This window comes from Dipteris shenzhenensis, chromosome 17 (genome assembly GCF_047967505.1).
Source record: "Dipteris shenzhenensis isolate YYH24624 ecotype China chromosome 17, Dip_SZ_1.0, whole genome shotgun sequence".
Lineage (NCBI taxonomy): Eukaryota > Viridiplantae > Streptophyta > Polypodiopsida > Gleicheniales > Dipteridaceae > Dipteris > Dipteris shenzhenensis.
Genome location: NC_141612.1, coordinates 36,504,685 through 36,517,379, shown reverse-complemented (window position 1 = coordinate 36,517,379; position 12,695 = coordinate 36,504,685). Strand labels below are relative to the sequence as shown.

Below are 12,695 nucleotides of genomic sequence, written 5' to 3'. Positions count from 1 at the left end.
CCAAATGAATATAAGTTTAAAGCTTTGCGAAAAGGCCCAAACATTGAAGGAGGTAATGATTGGTGAAAAGATCTGCCACATTATGCTATGCATGGCAAAAGAGTCAGGCAAGAGATTCAAGAGATACATGCAGCCAAAACAGTTCCGAATTGGTTGCTACAGACTCTCAGGGAGAGTAGGCTTGAGGCACCATTATCTGGCAAGAATCGTAGTGCAGTAAGACACACAGGGGGGCTCTTTCTGTTGAGACAGCTTATGCAAGTAATCTTCTTGATGAAGAAGAACCTGACTCTTTTGAAGAAGCCAAGGATAATGTGCATTGGATGCATGCCATGCACAATGAATTGCAGTCCATTGAGAAAAAACAGACTTGGGATGTTGTGGATTTGCCACCAGGGAAGCATGCCATTGGTACCAAATGGGTTTTCAAAGTAAAACGGAAGCTAGATGGGTCCATTGACAGGTACAAGGCAAGGCTGGTTGCCAAAGGCTATGCACAAAACAAGGGCATAGATTATGAGGAGACTTTTGCTCCTACATCCCGAATGACCACCATAAGGTCAGTTATTGCCATGGCTGCAAATTTTGTTTGGAATGTCCATCAATTGGACATAAAACAGCTTTCCTTGATGGGGACTTGCAGGAAGAGGTTTATGTCAAACAACCTCCTGGATTTGAACTTTCTGGCAATGCACTGTAAGTTTGCAAGCTGAATAAAGTTTTATATGGACTGAAACAAGCCCCACGTGCATGGTATGCCAAGATTGATGCATTCTTGGCAAGTAAGGGGTTACATAATAGTCCCACGGAAAGCACCCTCTACATCAAGAAGGATGGGGGGGATATTTTGGTCATCATTCTTTATGTAGATGACATGCCGCTCATAGGGTCAAATGAGGAAATAATTGCAGATTTCAAAGCTGAGTTGAAAGCTGAATTTGACATGACAGATTTGGGCATGTTAAATTTTTATTTGGGAATCCAGTTCATACAAGACAAGCATGGCATCGTTATGTCTCAATCCAAGTATGTGCAAAAGCTCTTGGATAGGTTCAGCATGCATGATTGTAAGCCTATAGCCACTCCCATGGAGCCAAGGCTGAAGCTTACTATGAATGATGTAGGTGAATCAGTGGATGTCACACTTTACAGCCAGGTTGTTGGATGCCTCATCTATTTGTGCAATACAAGGCCCGATATTCACTATGCAATATCTCAGGTGAGCAGATATATGCACAGCCCAAAGACAACACATTGGCAGGCTGTAAAACGCATCTTCCATTATTTGCAAGGCACAAAGTCTTATGGCTTGATGTTTCCCAAGAGGGGTGACTTGCATATGCATGCTTACAATGATTCCGATTGTGCTGGAGACTATGATACTAGGCAGTCCACTGGTGGTAATCGTTTCTTTTTGGGCAAAGCTTGCATTTCTTGGCTGAGCAAGAAGCAATCTACAGTGGCTACTTCCTCATGTGAAGCTGAGTACAGGGCAGCTTTCACAGTGATAAATGAATGTGTTTGGCTGTGTCGTTTGTTTGCTAATCTTCGTATCTTATTGAAGGGTCCTTCTCCAATTCTCACTGATAGTCAGAGTGCTATAGCAATGGCAAAGAATCATGTGTTTCATGCTCGCATGAAGCACATTGAGGTTCATTATCATTATGCCAAAGAGAGGTTGCATGCAAGGGAGATCAGTATGATCTATGTGTCAACACATGACAATGTTGCAGACATCTTCACAGCACTTCCAAGTGAGAAGTTTGAGGCATTTCACAGTGCCTTGAACTTATCTCCTTTTGGTGATTGATCACTACCTTGTACACCACATTGGCACTGCAGGGCGGTGTTAGAATTATTACTATATTCTAGGCAGTGGCCAATGTATTGTAATAAGTATGTTAGGGGCACTTTTCTCTCATTGAGTTTTTTCCCCCTAACCACCGTCCAATCCCTAACTACGGTTAGTGGATAGGATAGGGTTTTGTCACTTAGACAAAAACCCTCACTTGACTTTTGTACTACACACATTTCTATTCAGTTATTCAGCTTCTACGTTTGCTCACACTCTTGCTCATTGCTCCCCATTGTCCCACCCCCCCCCCTCCCCCCTCTTCCAACCCCACCCCCCCTTCTTCGCGAAAAATTGTTGCAATGCCTTAAGTATGGACGAGCTGTACTTTACATGAAACCTAGACTGCACCAACCTTGGGAAAGAAAAAACGAAGCAATTTACCCAAAATACACCCTCACAATTTTATTTGGAGGGGTCTCCAAACGACGTAAGGCATCAATCATATTAAGCTTCTAGCATATCATAACTCTACATCTTGCATGTCGGAGGTAAAAGCCACAAAAGCTGAGCATGCTCGTTTCTCATAGGCATCAAGTTGAAATAACCCATGGCATAACGTACAGGTAAAAACAAAGGTATAGTCTCTCTCCCTGTCACATACCATAGATCGGTCATCCTCAAATATGACCTGGTAACCTCTCCAAGAGAAAGAAGAGATGGAAAGTAAATTCTTAATCCCAGGGATGTACTAAACATTGGATGCAAAGACCTGAACCATCCACGACTGTGAGTGAAAGTTCTCCAATCCCTTTAATTGGGCAAGAAGGGATTGGAGAGGAGGGAAGTTCACGACGACAAGAGGCCCCACAACTGTGGAAGAAGATTCCCTATCCATAGGAAAACCAAGAAGCCAATCTCCAAATGTAGAGGGTACAAACTCTACCTCTCCAAAATCAGCCGAAGGAGAGAAAGAGTTCCTCTAAGGCAAGCACGCCACTTGAGTGTATAAGATCCCTGCCTGCCAAGAGAGATACAAGCCACATCCTTCCCTCGATGAATGAAAGGGGATTACAGAACAAAGGTGGAAGGGGGCTGCTGAAATATAATGCCAGGACCAGAAGAGGATCTGAAGGAGTATCATCACTAGCCTCGTCCAAGGGAGGGTCAAGGGCATCCTTGGCTGCAATGTGAGTGGCATCCCTGTGACTAGACCTGGAATATCACTAGCCCCTATTGGAGCAAGGTCTACTGCTAGAGAAGGGGCCTGCTGATCCGTACATGGTAGAGAATGCTAACTCTACCGTAATCCAAAGTGGGGCTGCAGGTAACTGGGCACCATCCGTGCGCCGAACATGAGGGACATGCCAGAACACTCTGTTGAGCAGGAGGACGAGCCACACCAGAAGACTGTTTGGGCCTTTTATTCTCCTTTGGGAAATCGCTAGTGAAATGCCAAAGGTCCTACAAATTCGACAATGATCCTGTTTTCCTGTGATCTCTACTCTTCACCGAAAAAGAGCGACATGCGGATGCTAGAGCAAGATATGGTCATCAAAAATGTTGGGGTCTAACACAACTACCCTAACTCTAGGAAACCCATCCAATCTGATTACCTTTCCTACGGAAGAGGGCAAGCCAAGGAGTGAGGGAATCTCAGTGACCAGCCCAAAGGTAGCTCTAATTGTGGCTAGTAGTCGATGATACAGCTGAGGCACACCTGGAAATATGATGAAGAGTGAACTAGTAGTGAGATTGAAACTGCACTATGTTGTGTTTTTAGAGGATGAGTTTGTGAATGTTCCTGGATTCATCTAGGTATCAGACCTGTTGTTGTGTCTAATATCAAGACTGCATCGTCGGTATTCAGTGTCATTGTATCACTAACAAACCCTGAGGTGTTTCTTAACAACAAGAGAGAAGCTGCCTGTATTCACTGACTCATTTTTGTGTCAAGTGTCTGTAGAAATTTGTACCTCTGTGTCCCTGTATGGTGGTCGTTTTTTGGTTTTGAACTAAAGATTATAAGTACGCTACATGCTTCCGATGTTCCTGGAACAACATTAACTGTGTATGTGCATAAGGAGGCACATGAAAGAAAACTGTTACATTTGTTCCTTAGCTCAGTTTTGGAGGATATCCTGGACCCATACATAGTATGCTTGCCAAAAAAGTAATAGAAATCCTTAACAACACATATACACTAGACACTTATTTTTATCAGAACTCTTAACTCAACCTCATAGCATACTTGCTAAATAAGAAGTAGAAATCCTTGACAACACATATACCACAGAGAGATTTATTAGAACTAATCAACCTCATATGTTTTGTTACATATGTAATTTTGTTTACCCCTATTGTTCCTCTGTATTCGATTAGCAGAAGGCCGAAGGTGCACGCACGGTCCACTACACCCCAAAGCACAAGTACTCGAGGCACACAGGGCTCGAAATTCACGAAGCAAATCAACAACAACAGAACAGGCTCGAGATCTTTGGTAGCCAATAGAAGACGACAAGTATTGATCAAGATTTTTCAGTAAATGTTGTAGCTGATCTGATCGGCTTTTACCATCTTCTCCACTGTAAAAGTAAAAAAATCCTGTATAAATTGACAAAGCCTGAAGTTCTCAATAGAAAATTCATGCATTAAGCCAAGAGAACAAAACCATCAAGAGTTTATGCATTTTATGTTGCACCTTGTAAGCAATATTGATTTCAGTAGTGACGTCAGCTTAGACATAAGAGAATCAATCACTGGCTTAGGTTCACATGGCAGTGCCAAAAACTCCAATGTTGCCTGCCAAGTTCAGGGTTTCATATGACACTGTTCCATACGAAATAACATTATACAGCATTGAAATAACACTGTTTCATACGAAAAAACATTATGCAGCATCTCCATTATAAATTCACAACACAATTTGGATAGCCACATATCTGATATAGCATATCACACTGTATCGTTAACACATTATCTAATTTGACTGGAGACCTTAGTTCCTTCATAAAGTTTCTTTCATTTTACCAAACCTGTAGAATCAGGTCCCTTGTTGCAAGTGTCAATTTGGGCTCAACTGACACCAATGTGGTGCAAGCATTCAAGGCCAAAATCTGCCATCCAAGGGCATCCCTTTGAATAAAGGCCCATTATATGTCTAGTAAAATCATTACATAAAGCCAGAAAGAGTGTTCTCGAACATGCATAAAGACTTGCCTGTGTGTGTAAAAGTTCTGGATCAGAAGAACTGATGTCCTGCCCTGCCATTAATGTCAATGTGTAATTGAGCATCTTGTCTCGTTTCTTCAAAGGAAAGGGCGCTCCATGAGACGCAGCTTTTATCACTGATTGCCCTGATCAATCCAACAGCAAAATATTACTGAACAATTTGCAGCTCTATATGCATCTAATTTCTTGAGATGTTATTTTATAATCTAGGCTTGATCATGATAATGTTTAACATACACACAAGACAATGCATCCACAGCATACTTGCAGTGTATTTGTTAGAGATAATATATATGTGTATGGAAAAGGCCCAAAACAAATACTGTTCGCAACTATTGTAGTCAAACCATGTGATTTGCTTATAAAAATAATGAATATGCTCTCTGGCACTTGCGAGACTTATATTTCAGGCACTAGGGGAAAAAACCTTGGATATCTATAGATGACTTAGAAGCATGCATGGTTAAAAGAGAAAGTATAGCCTAACCTTCTACATACATTTACTCACCCAGAAATTTAGAAATCAAGTACATCATGCCAAATGATACCTCCTATAGTATACCCTTTGATTCCTTAGAGGCCCATGGTAGGTGTAGAATACTGAATCTACACATACGAGACTGCATATGTAATCCACCTATAAGCATACAATCACCTATCAATATTGCACAGCCTTTGTTATAGCTTGAAGATGTGTTTTGGTGCAAGTATGATCAAACAAGACATTCTATCCAAGTGACATCAGATAGCTAAATAACTTTCTTTGTTTAGTCCCTGTAGCTTTGACATTCTTCTCACCCAAGACAATCGATGACCATGGTAGACCTTCCAGTTAAATGCAGTGGTCCAAGTGCAAGAGACGTCTCAAGCTTTAAACGTTTTCCCTGAAGACCATAGAAATCAGATGGTTAGGCACCTCAAAGGAGTGAAAGAAGAGTTGCTCATATAGATGCAGCTATCCCCTGGAATTGGGTCACTTTGAGATAGGGGACAACTGTTGGATGTAGGGAGCAATGGAGGGAATCTGGAATGCTAGGAGGTGGCACTAATTGCTCACCTACTAGACACATTCACACCCACACGACTGTAGGACACCCTAGGACTCTAGGACACACTCACACTTGACTTCATCTTCTAACATCCCCCCATGAAGGAAAGATGAGAGACTACTGGAATGGAACCAAGAACAGAACATGACAATGACTGAGTCTACTAATCTATGCAATGTCAAAACTAGACATGGCTCCCATGCTAACTCAGAGGCTCAAGTTTGAGCATGGTTCAGAGGTCGTACTGAACACTCTCATGGCTTTGCATCCCAACATAACTTAGAGGCTCATGTCTCAGCATGGATGCATGACCAACTTAGAGGTCTAGGAGACCAATGCACCAACATCCTGGAACTCATATGCCAAGACTGATAAACAAGACCCATCAATGCCAATACATGGCTCCCATAGTACATCCCCCTCCTAACTCCAGGACAGAATGGCAGGGAGTCAAACATGAAAAAATAGCAAAGATTACATCATTTTAGGAGGACAATCCAAGGCTGAGAACCTTATTGAATCAATGACACTCAATAACACTTCATTACATTCATTTTGGGGGACAACCCGGGCAAAGGACCCAAATCACACAAAGTAAATAAAGGAATAAAAAATGTAGATCCCTCGGGATGAGAGATGTTCCCCGGGTAGTTGTCTGCACAAGTGCGCACATCCATGTGTCAATGAAGCGCATGGCAAGAATGCCTCGCAAAGCCTCACAAAGATAAAGTCAATGACATCCATGGGAGCAACTACCAAGGGCAATCACAACATGACTCTCAAAATGTCAGACTGGTGGCTACCAATGTTGAGTAAGCGACCTCAAATGTGGTCTATTTTGCTTAATGCAGCAAAATCCCCAAACAATTGTACAATTGAGAGATGAATGTGTACTAATTTCACGAAAGCCCCAAATTTTTACATGCTGGCTGCTTTGATTCTGTTTACAGAAAATGAAATTGAGAAAAGCCCCAAAAATTGAGAAGCTAGTGCATCAAATTTGTCCTCACTATCGATTTTGTAGAGGAGAAAGGGAAATTTCAGAAAATAAGAAGCCGAAGGTAATCAGCTGCAGGTCATTGCAAGTAGAGAATGCTTCAGGAAAGGGTCAACTTGTCAAGAGCAACATTTTCAAGACAACTAACCGGAGATGATAGAGTAGCCATGATATCTGAATTTTGTCGCCCGGGTGTTCATGAGATCATCGCCTATTTTCTTCTCATCGCCAGAGGCAGCATGCTTGAATCCGCCGACGTTTATTTTGAAGCATCACAACTATCAATGAACAGGCCCCTTGAAACAACGTTCAAATGATATCGATCGGCTAAACAACATTCATCCCAGGTGCAAGAAAAAACGATGGGAGATCCTCCTCCAAATGACCACACAGATCGGAGCAAGTGCAAGTTCAGGGGTGATGGTGTATCATCAATAGCAGGCAACAGCATGTCGCACACAGGTCACCAAAAAAAGTGTTTTGGGGCACCGAAACGCGAAGAAACGTTTCTTAGAAACACCCGAAATGGCCATCTAGGGCGAAATGCCTGGCTGTCAAAAATTTCACCGCGACAGGTTTAGGGCTGAGTTTGGCCGCCATTTCTGTTTTTTGGCTCCTCTCCCGCGCTGCTCCATTGCTTGCATTGCTTCTAGTGCCTACCATCTACTCTACCCTCTACTCTACCTTCTACTCTACCCTCTACTCTCTACTCTCTACTCTACCCTCTACTCTACTCTACTCTACCCTCTACTCTAGTATCTACCCTCTACTCCCCTCTACCCTCTACCCTCTACTCTACTCTACCCTCTACTCTACCCTCTACTCTCCTCTAGCCTCTACTCTCTACTCTACCCTCCACTCTAGAGTCTACCCTCTACGGTCTACCCTCTACAATCTACTCTACTCTACTCTCTACTCCCATACCATGGCCTCAAGAAGTGCTGGTGGACCGAGTGGAAGCACAAGGCGGGATGTATGGCAGGATACCGTTTTTATAAAGAGATATGGCACATCTGGCACGAGGAGGTCAGTATGCAAGTTTTGTGGTGACACTTTGACGGGATTTGCCCCTCCAGTTCGAGCACATTTTTTATGGATCGGAGGCCATGGTAAGAGTGCTTGCCATGCCATTCCAGAGGGGATCTTCTTGGCATATGGAGGTACCCCATCCAAATTTACTGAGATTCGATCCCTCCTCCATCCCGTATCACAGATCAAGTTCTTCAAGCTAATGTGTTGGTTGAGCAGCAGAAGTTGGCATAGAGGCAACCGTCACTCTCACATCATCCCAGTCAGATACCGGGAATGTGGAGTGTTCTCACTCACAGCAGGAGGGGCATGGGTATACTCCATCTACATCGACATCACAAGTGCATGGGAGTGCCTCTACTCAACCTCTACATGGCACCACTCCATCGGCATCCATATCAATTGGGCTGTCCGCTATGCCATCAGCTCCTCCACGGCCTCCTGCCAAGAGGCCGTGTGGTCCAGTAGTTATCACTCCGAGAGTTACTCCTATATAGGCTGCTTGGGCACCACGCCTAAAGCAAGAGGCTGCAATTGCAGAGGAGCAGTTTTTCTATGCTTGCAATATTCCCTTCAATGTTGCAAGGACTCCTGCCTACAAGAAGTTTTATCATGCACTTGTAGCTGCTAGTAGAGCAGGAGCATCATCCCTTACACCTGCTAGTTCTGAGACTCTCCACACCACACGTTTGAAGAAGCACGTGGGATTAATTAAGAAAGACATGGAGCGCCTCAAGGAAGCTTGGAGTTGGTATGGATGCACCATAGTCTCTGATGGATGGAGTGACACGAAGAGGAGACATATGATTAATATCTTGGTCACTAGTTGTGTGGGAAGCATATTCTTAAGGGTGGTTGATGCCTCACATGCTGGCCTTCACATCACCGGAGAGTGGATATGGGGTCATATTGAGGCAGCCATCAAGGAGGTTGGTGAGGACAATGTGGTGTAAGTCATCACCGATAATGGCTCCAACTGCAAGAGAATGGGAAGTCTTCTTAAGAAGAAGTATCCCAAGATAGTATGGACACCTTGTGCCTCACACTCTCTTGATTTGATGATGGAGGATATTGGAAAGCTGCCTTGGGTGTCTAGTGTGGTCGAAAAAGCAATGCAGTTAGGGACTTATATCACTCGTAAGCCACATGCACTGGCCCTATTCAGAAGTGAGTGTAAGTGGGAGCTTATGAGACCCTCAAAGACACACTTTGGCTACATCTTCCAGGTTCTTAGCAGGTATGATTCATGAATCATGATTCAATTTTCATCATTCAAGAATCAATTCCTTAAATTATTCATTGTTTAAATTTGTTTAAACTTTATCATTCATAGGCTGGTTAAGACCAAAGAGAACCTTCGTCGCATGATGACCAATTCAGATTGGCTGGATTGGAGTGACTCGAGATTGCCTACTAAACAGAATGTCGAGGGGACTATCTTCGACAATCAGTTTTGGCAAGAAGCCCTTTGCATTCAAATGTCCATAGAGCCCTTGTACTTCGTGCTTCGACTCTTTGACCATGAGGGTTGTACTATGGGCTTGCTATACGAGTTCATGCTGAAGCTTCGAAAAGCAATGGAGGATTGTCCTATTGAGATCCTCAACCAGAGCAGGTACATATAAGTTGAAACTTGTAAGTTTAATACTCAGTTCTCCTAGCTCTAGCCTCTAACTTGATTCCTTTTGGTAAATTTTCAGAAAGGATGACATATTAGGAATTTGGAGGAAGAGATGGGAAATGGTCATTGTGATGATTTCCCATGCACTACTTTGACACATTTGATCTTTTCAACAAAATTGGGCTCTTCAAATTAGTATGTGCTGAGATATTTTTCTTGATTTTGATGATGAGAAACAAGTGCTCTTTAAATTTTAATTGGAATTGGTAATGAAAACTTGAACATTCTACCAACCTTGTAATCTTTAGCAATGGTAGAACTTAGAATGTCAAGTTCTTTGACTAGGAATCCATACTTATTGAGAAGTAACTTCCATATGATTTTTTAATATTTGGCTGATGGGAAAGTAGATTTTGTACCACATTTGGAATATAAAAAGCATCTTCAGAGCCCTTTGTAAGTATAGAGTCCCAAATGCCCTGCAAGGCTGAGGTAGCACGGTTCCCAATCATGTCTAAAAAAACAATAAGAAAGAAAGGTGTCAACCCAACTGGACCGGGGCATTTGCTCTTGTGAAGGTGAGAAGTGCAATCCTGAGTTCCGTATTGGTAAAAGGTGCATCAAGTGAGACTCTCATGTCTGGTTTCACCAATGCTGGAATATCCTGCCATACTTTGTGTCTGGCATCATCTTTGGCAAGTGTGTCAAGATTTGTTGAAAGACGGGAGGCATTAACGTCTGTAGCTATACTCAAGACTGCATTAGGATTTGTTCTACAAAAACCCCCGTCACAGACAATAAAATGAGAAACACTCTCTTTACCATGTCTTGGGCCAAGAGTATAGAAGAAATGTCTACTAACTCTTCCTCCCACCTAAATCCAAAAGCACTCCCATACTCTGCTCTTACAAAACCTATGGATGAGCAACAAGGGGCTCCTGAATCCAAGCACCTGTAGGCCTTTTCTGATCTTCCCTCAGCAGGGCTACTACCTATCATCAAAGGCTCATCTCCCATCTGAGAATCTCATGTATGATAAAAATCAATAACACTAGAAACAGCCGCTTCCACATGTGAAGCTAAATTGCAAATCAAACTTTTGTCTCCGCATGCATGTCCTTACCCTAAGTGAATTCTAATTGAGTCTGCTTTCAATTCATGAGCTGCAGTCAAAATCTAGTCAACTCCATTCAAGGCATACCAATCCAAATCCATCAGAGGGCCTTGGTAATAACATCTTTGGATGCTATTATACTTCTTAACCAGATAAATATATATGGTATTCAAGACACCTTCCATTTCAGCCAGTGGTCAGAATGATGAGTCATTTAACTGGTGAAAACAAAAAATGGTTACCGGAGATGTCACTATGGTAGCTCTTAGACCTGCAATGTCCATATAAGAAGAAAAAACATCAGCTATACAAATCAGCAATCCACAAGGCGCTGATCATGAGGAAAAGAAGAAAAAACATCAGCTATAGAAACCAGCATGTTTCTGGAGAACCTAGCTCATTGTCTAGGGAATCTCTGGAACAAGGGATACCAGCCAAGAAGGAGATGTATACAACCAATGAATGCATCTTGCAGTGATGATATAAAATATACTTACAGGTCAATCCTTGCAGAAACACTCCCACCTTTCAGTGGTCGCTCTAGAGCCTAGAGTCTCACGCCATCAAATCACAAGCTTCATCTCACTGAGACCTACTAGCTGGGAGTGCAGAAAGTAGCCCAAAGCCTCTACTACAAGGAGGAAGAGGAAGGGGCCAAGGGGGCAGCCTTGTCGAACTGAGCGAGAAAGAGCGAAGGCCTCTCATGTGTGGCTACCAAAGAGCCTCTAACTGGCACTCCCTGCATGCATATTGAAGACTCCTCGAATCCCTCTCTCCAAGAAGTCCATCCTCTATACCTTGTCATAGGCCTTTTTGAAATTCAATAGAAGAATCGCGATAGGTTGAGATTCCTCCTGAGCCCAATCCAATACCTCCTAAAAGGTGACGATATTATCTATGATGATACGTTCAAGAACAAAACATGTATGTGTGCCTTGGGTTATTAGCGAGATGAGACCTTAACCGCAAACTCAAAACCATGGCCAAGATCCTGTGGGCGATGTCTAACAAGGTGATTGGTCTCCACTGACAAATGTCCGACTTGTCCCCTCCCTTCGATCAAACAAATCTAGCCTTGACTCAAGGGCTGAGGAAGAGAGCCTGAGTCAAAGATCTATTGAAAAGTCAATCGAATGGGAGTGACGATATGCTCCCAGAAGCACCGAAAGGAGGACGTAGTCAAGCCATCCTCCCCAGGGCACTTCTGAGGCAGGAGGGCCTTGAGGGCCTCCTAGCGGTCCTCCTCAATGAACAGTGCCTCTAACTGCCTGCTCAAGCTTGGAAGGACCACTGCTGAAATTCGATCCCACACTGCCTCTCAAGCTATAGAACTTGGTGGTTAGACTCTCTTCAGACTGAAAGAACTGTTGATAGAAGCTTGTGGTCATTTCAAGGATCTCCTGTGGATCCGTATGCATCTGATCCTTAGCATCCCTCAACCGACGAAGCTGAGTCCTAGGTCTGGAAGAGGGCAAGGTAGTTGAGCTATTCCTCGGGCAAGGCTGAAAATTTCAGCACTGACAGACAAAATACTTGAGAAAAACTTAAACAACAGCTTTGAAAAAGTTTTAGCAGGTCTTTGAACAGGAAGATTCAAGTGGTGGTTTTCCGAGGCCAGTTTTTTTCATGCATACATTAAAAAGGCAAACATGCCAAAAGCCCTGCAAAATATATCACAATGATTCTTGCTCCATGAAAGGATACACCACTGTGTTTCAAAACTATAGTGAAATGATGAAACACGGAAGTTATTAAAGCTGTAGATACTGCTTTGCTTACAATAAGATCTACATCAGATTACTTGGAATATCACTGATTGATGCTAAAAGAACAAGGCTAGAAAGATTGGATTGAAAAGTGCA

The 12,695-nt window shown here is 42.9% G+C and overlaps 1 protein-coding gene across 4 annotated transcripts in view; it reads right to left on the bottom strand.

Annotated features, from left to right (window-relative positions):
- LOC147892054 (ARM repeat superfamily protein) overlaps positions 1 to 12,695 on the bottom strand; it is a 248,375-nt gene that overhangs the window by 78,428 nt on the left and 157,252 nt on the right. For all 4 annotated transcript variants that reach the window (XM_087388218.1, XM_087388216.1, XM_087388219.1 and 1 more), the window contains exons 28-31: positions 5,012 to 5,148; positions 4,828 to 4,908; positions 4,494 to 4,594; positions 4,148 to 4,377 (exon numbers count right to left, since the gene is read on the bottom strand). In XM_087388218.1, the coding sequence (XP_087244344.1) occupies positions 4,148 to 4,377; positions 4,494 to 4,594; positions 4,828 to 4,908; positions 5,012 to 5,148 (549 nt within the window). The remainder of the gene's footprint in view (positions 1 to 4,147; positions 4,378 to 4,493; positions 4,595 to 4,827; positions 4,909 to 5,011; positions 5,149 to 12,695) is intronic.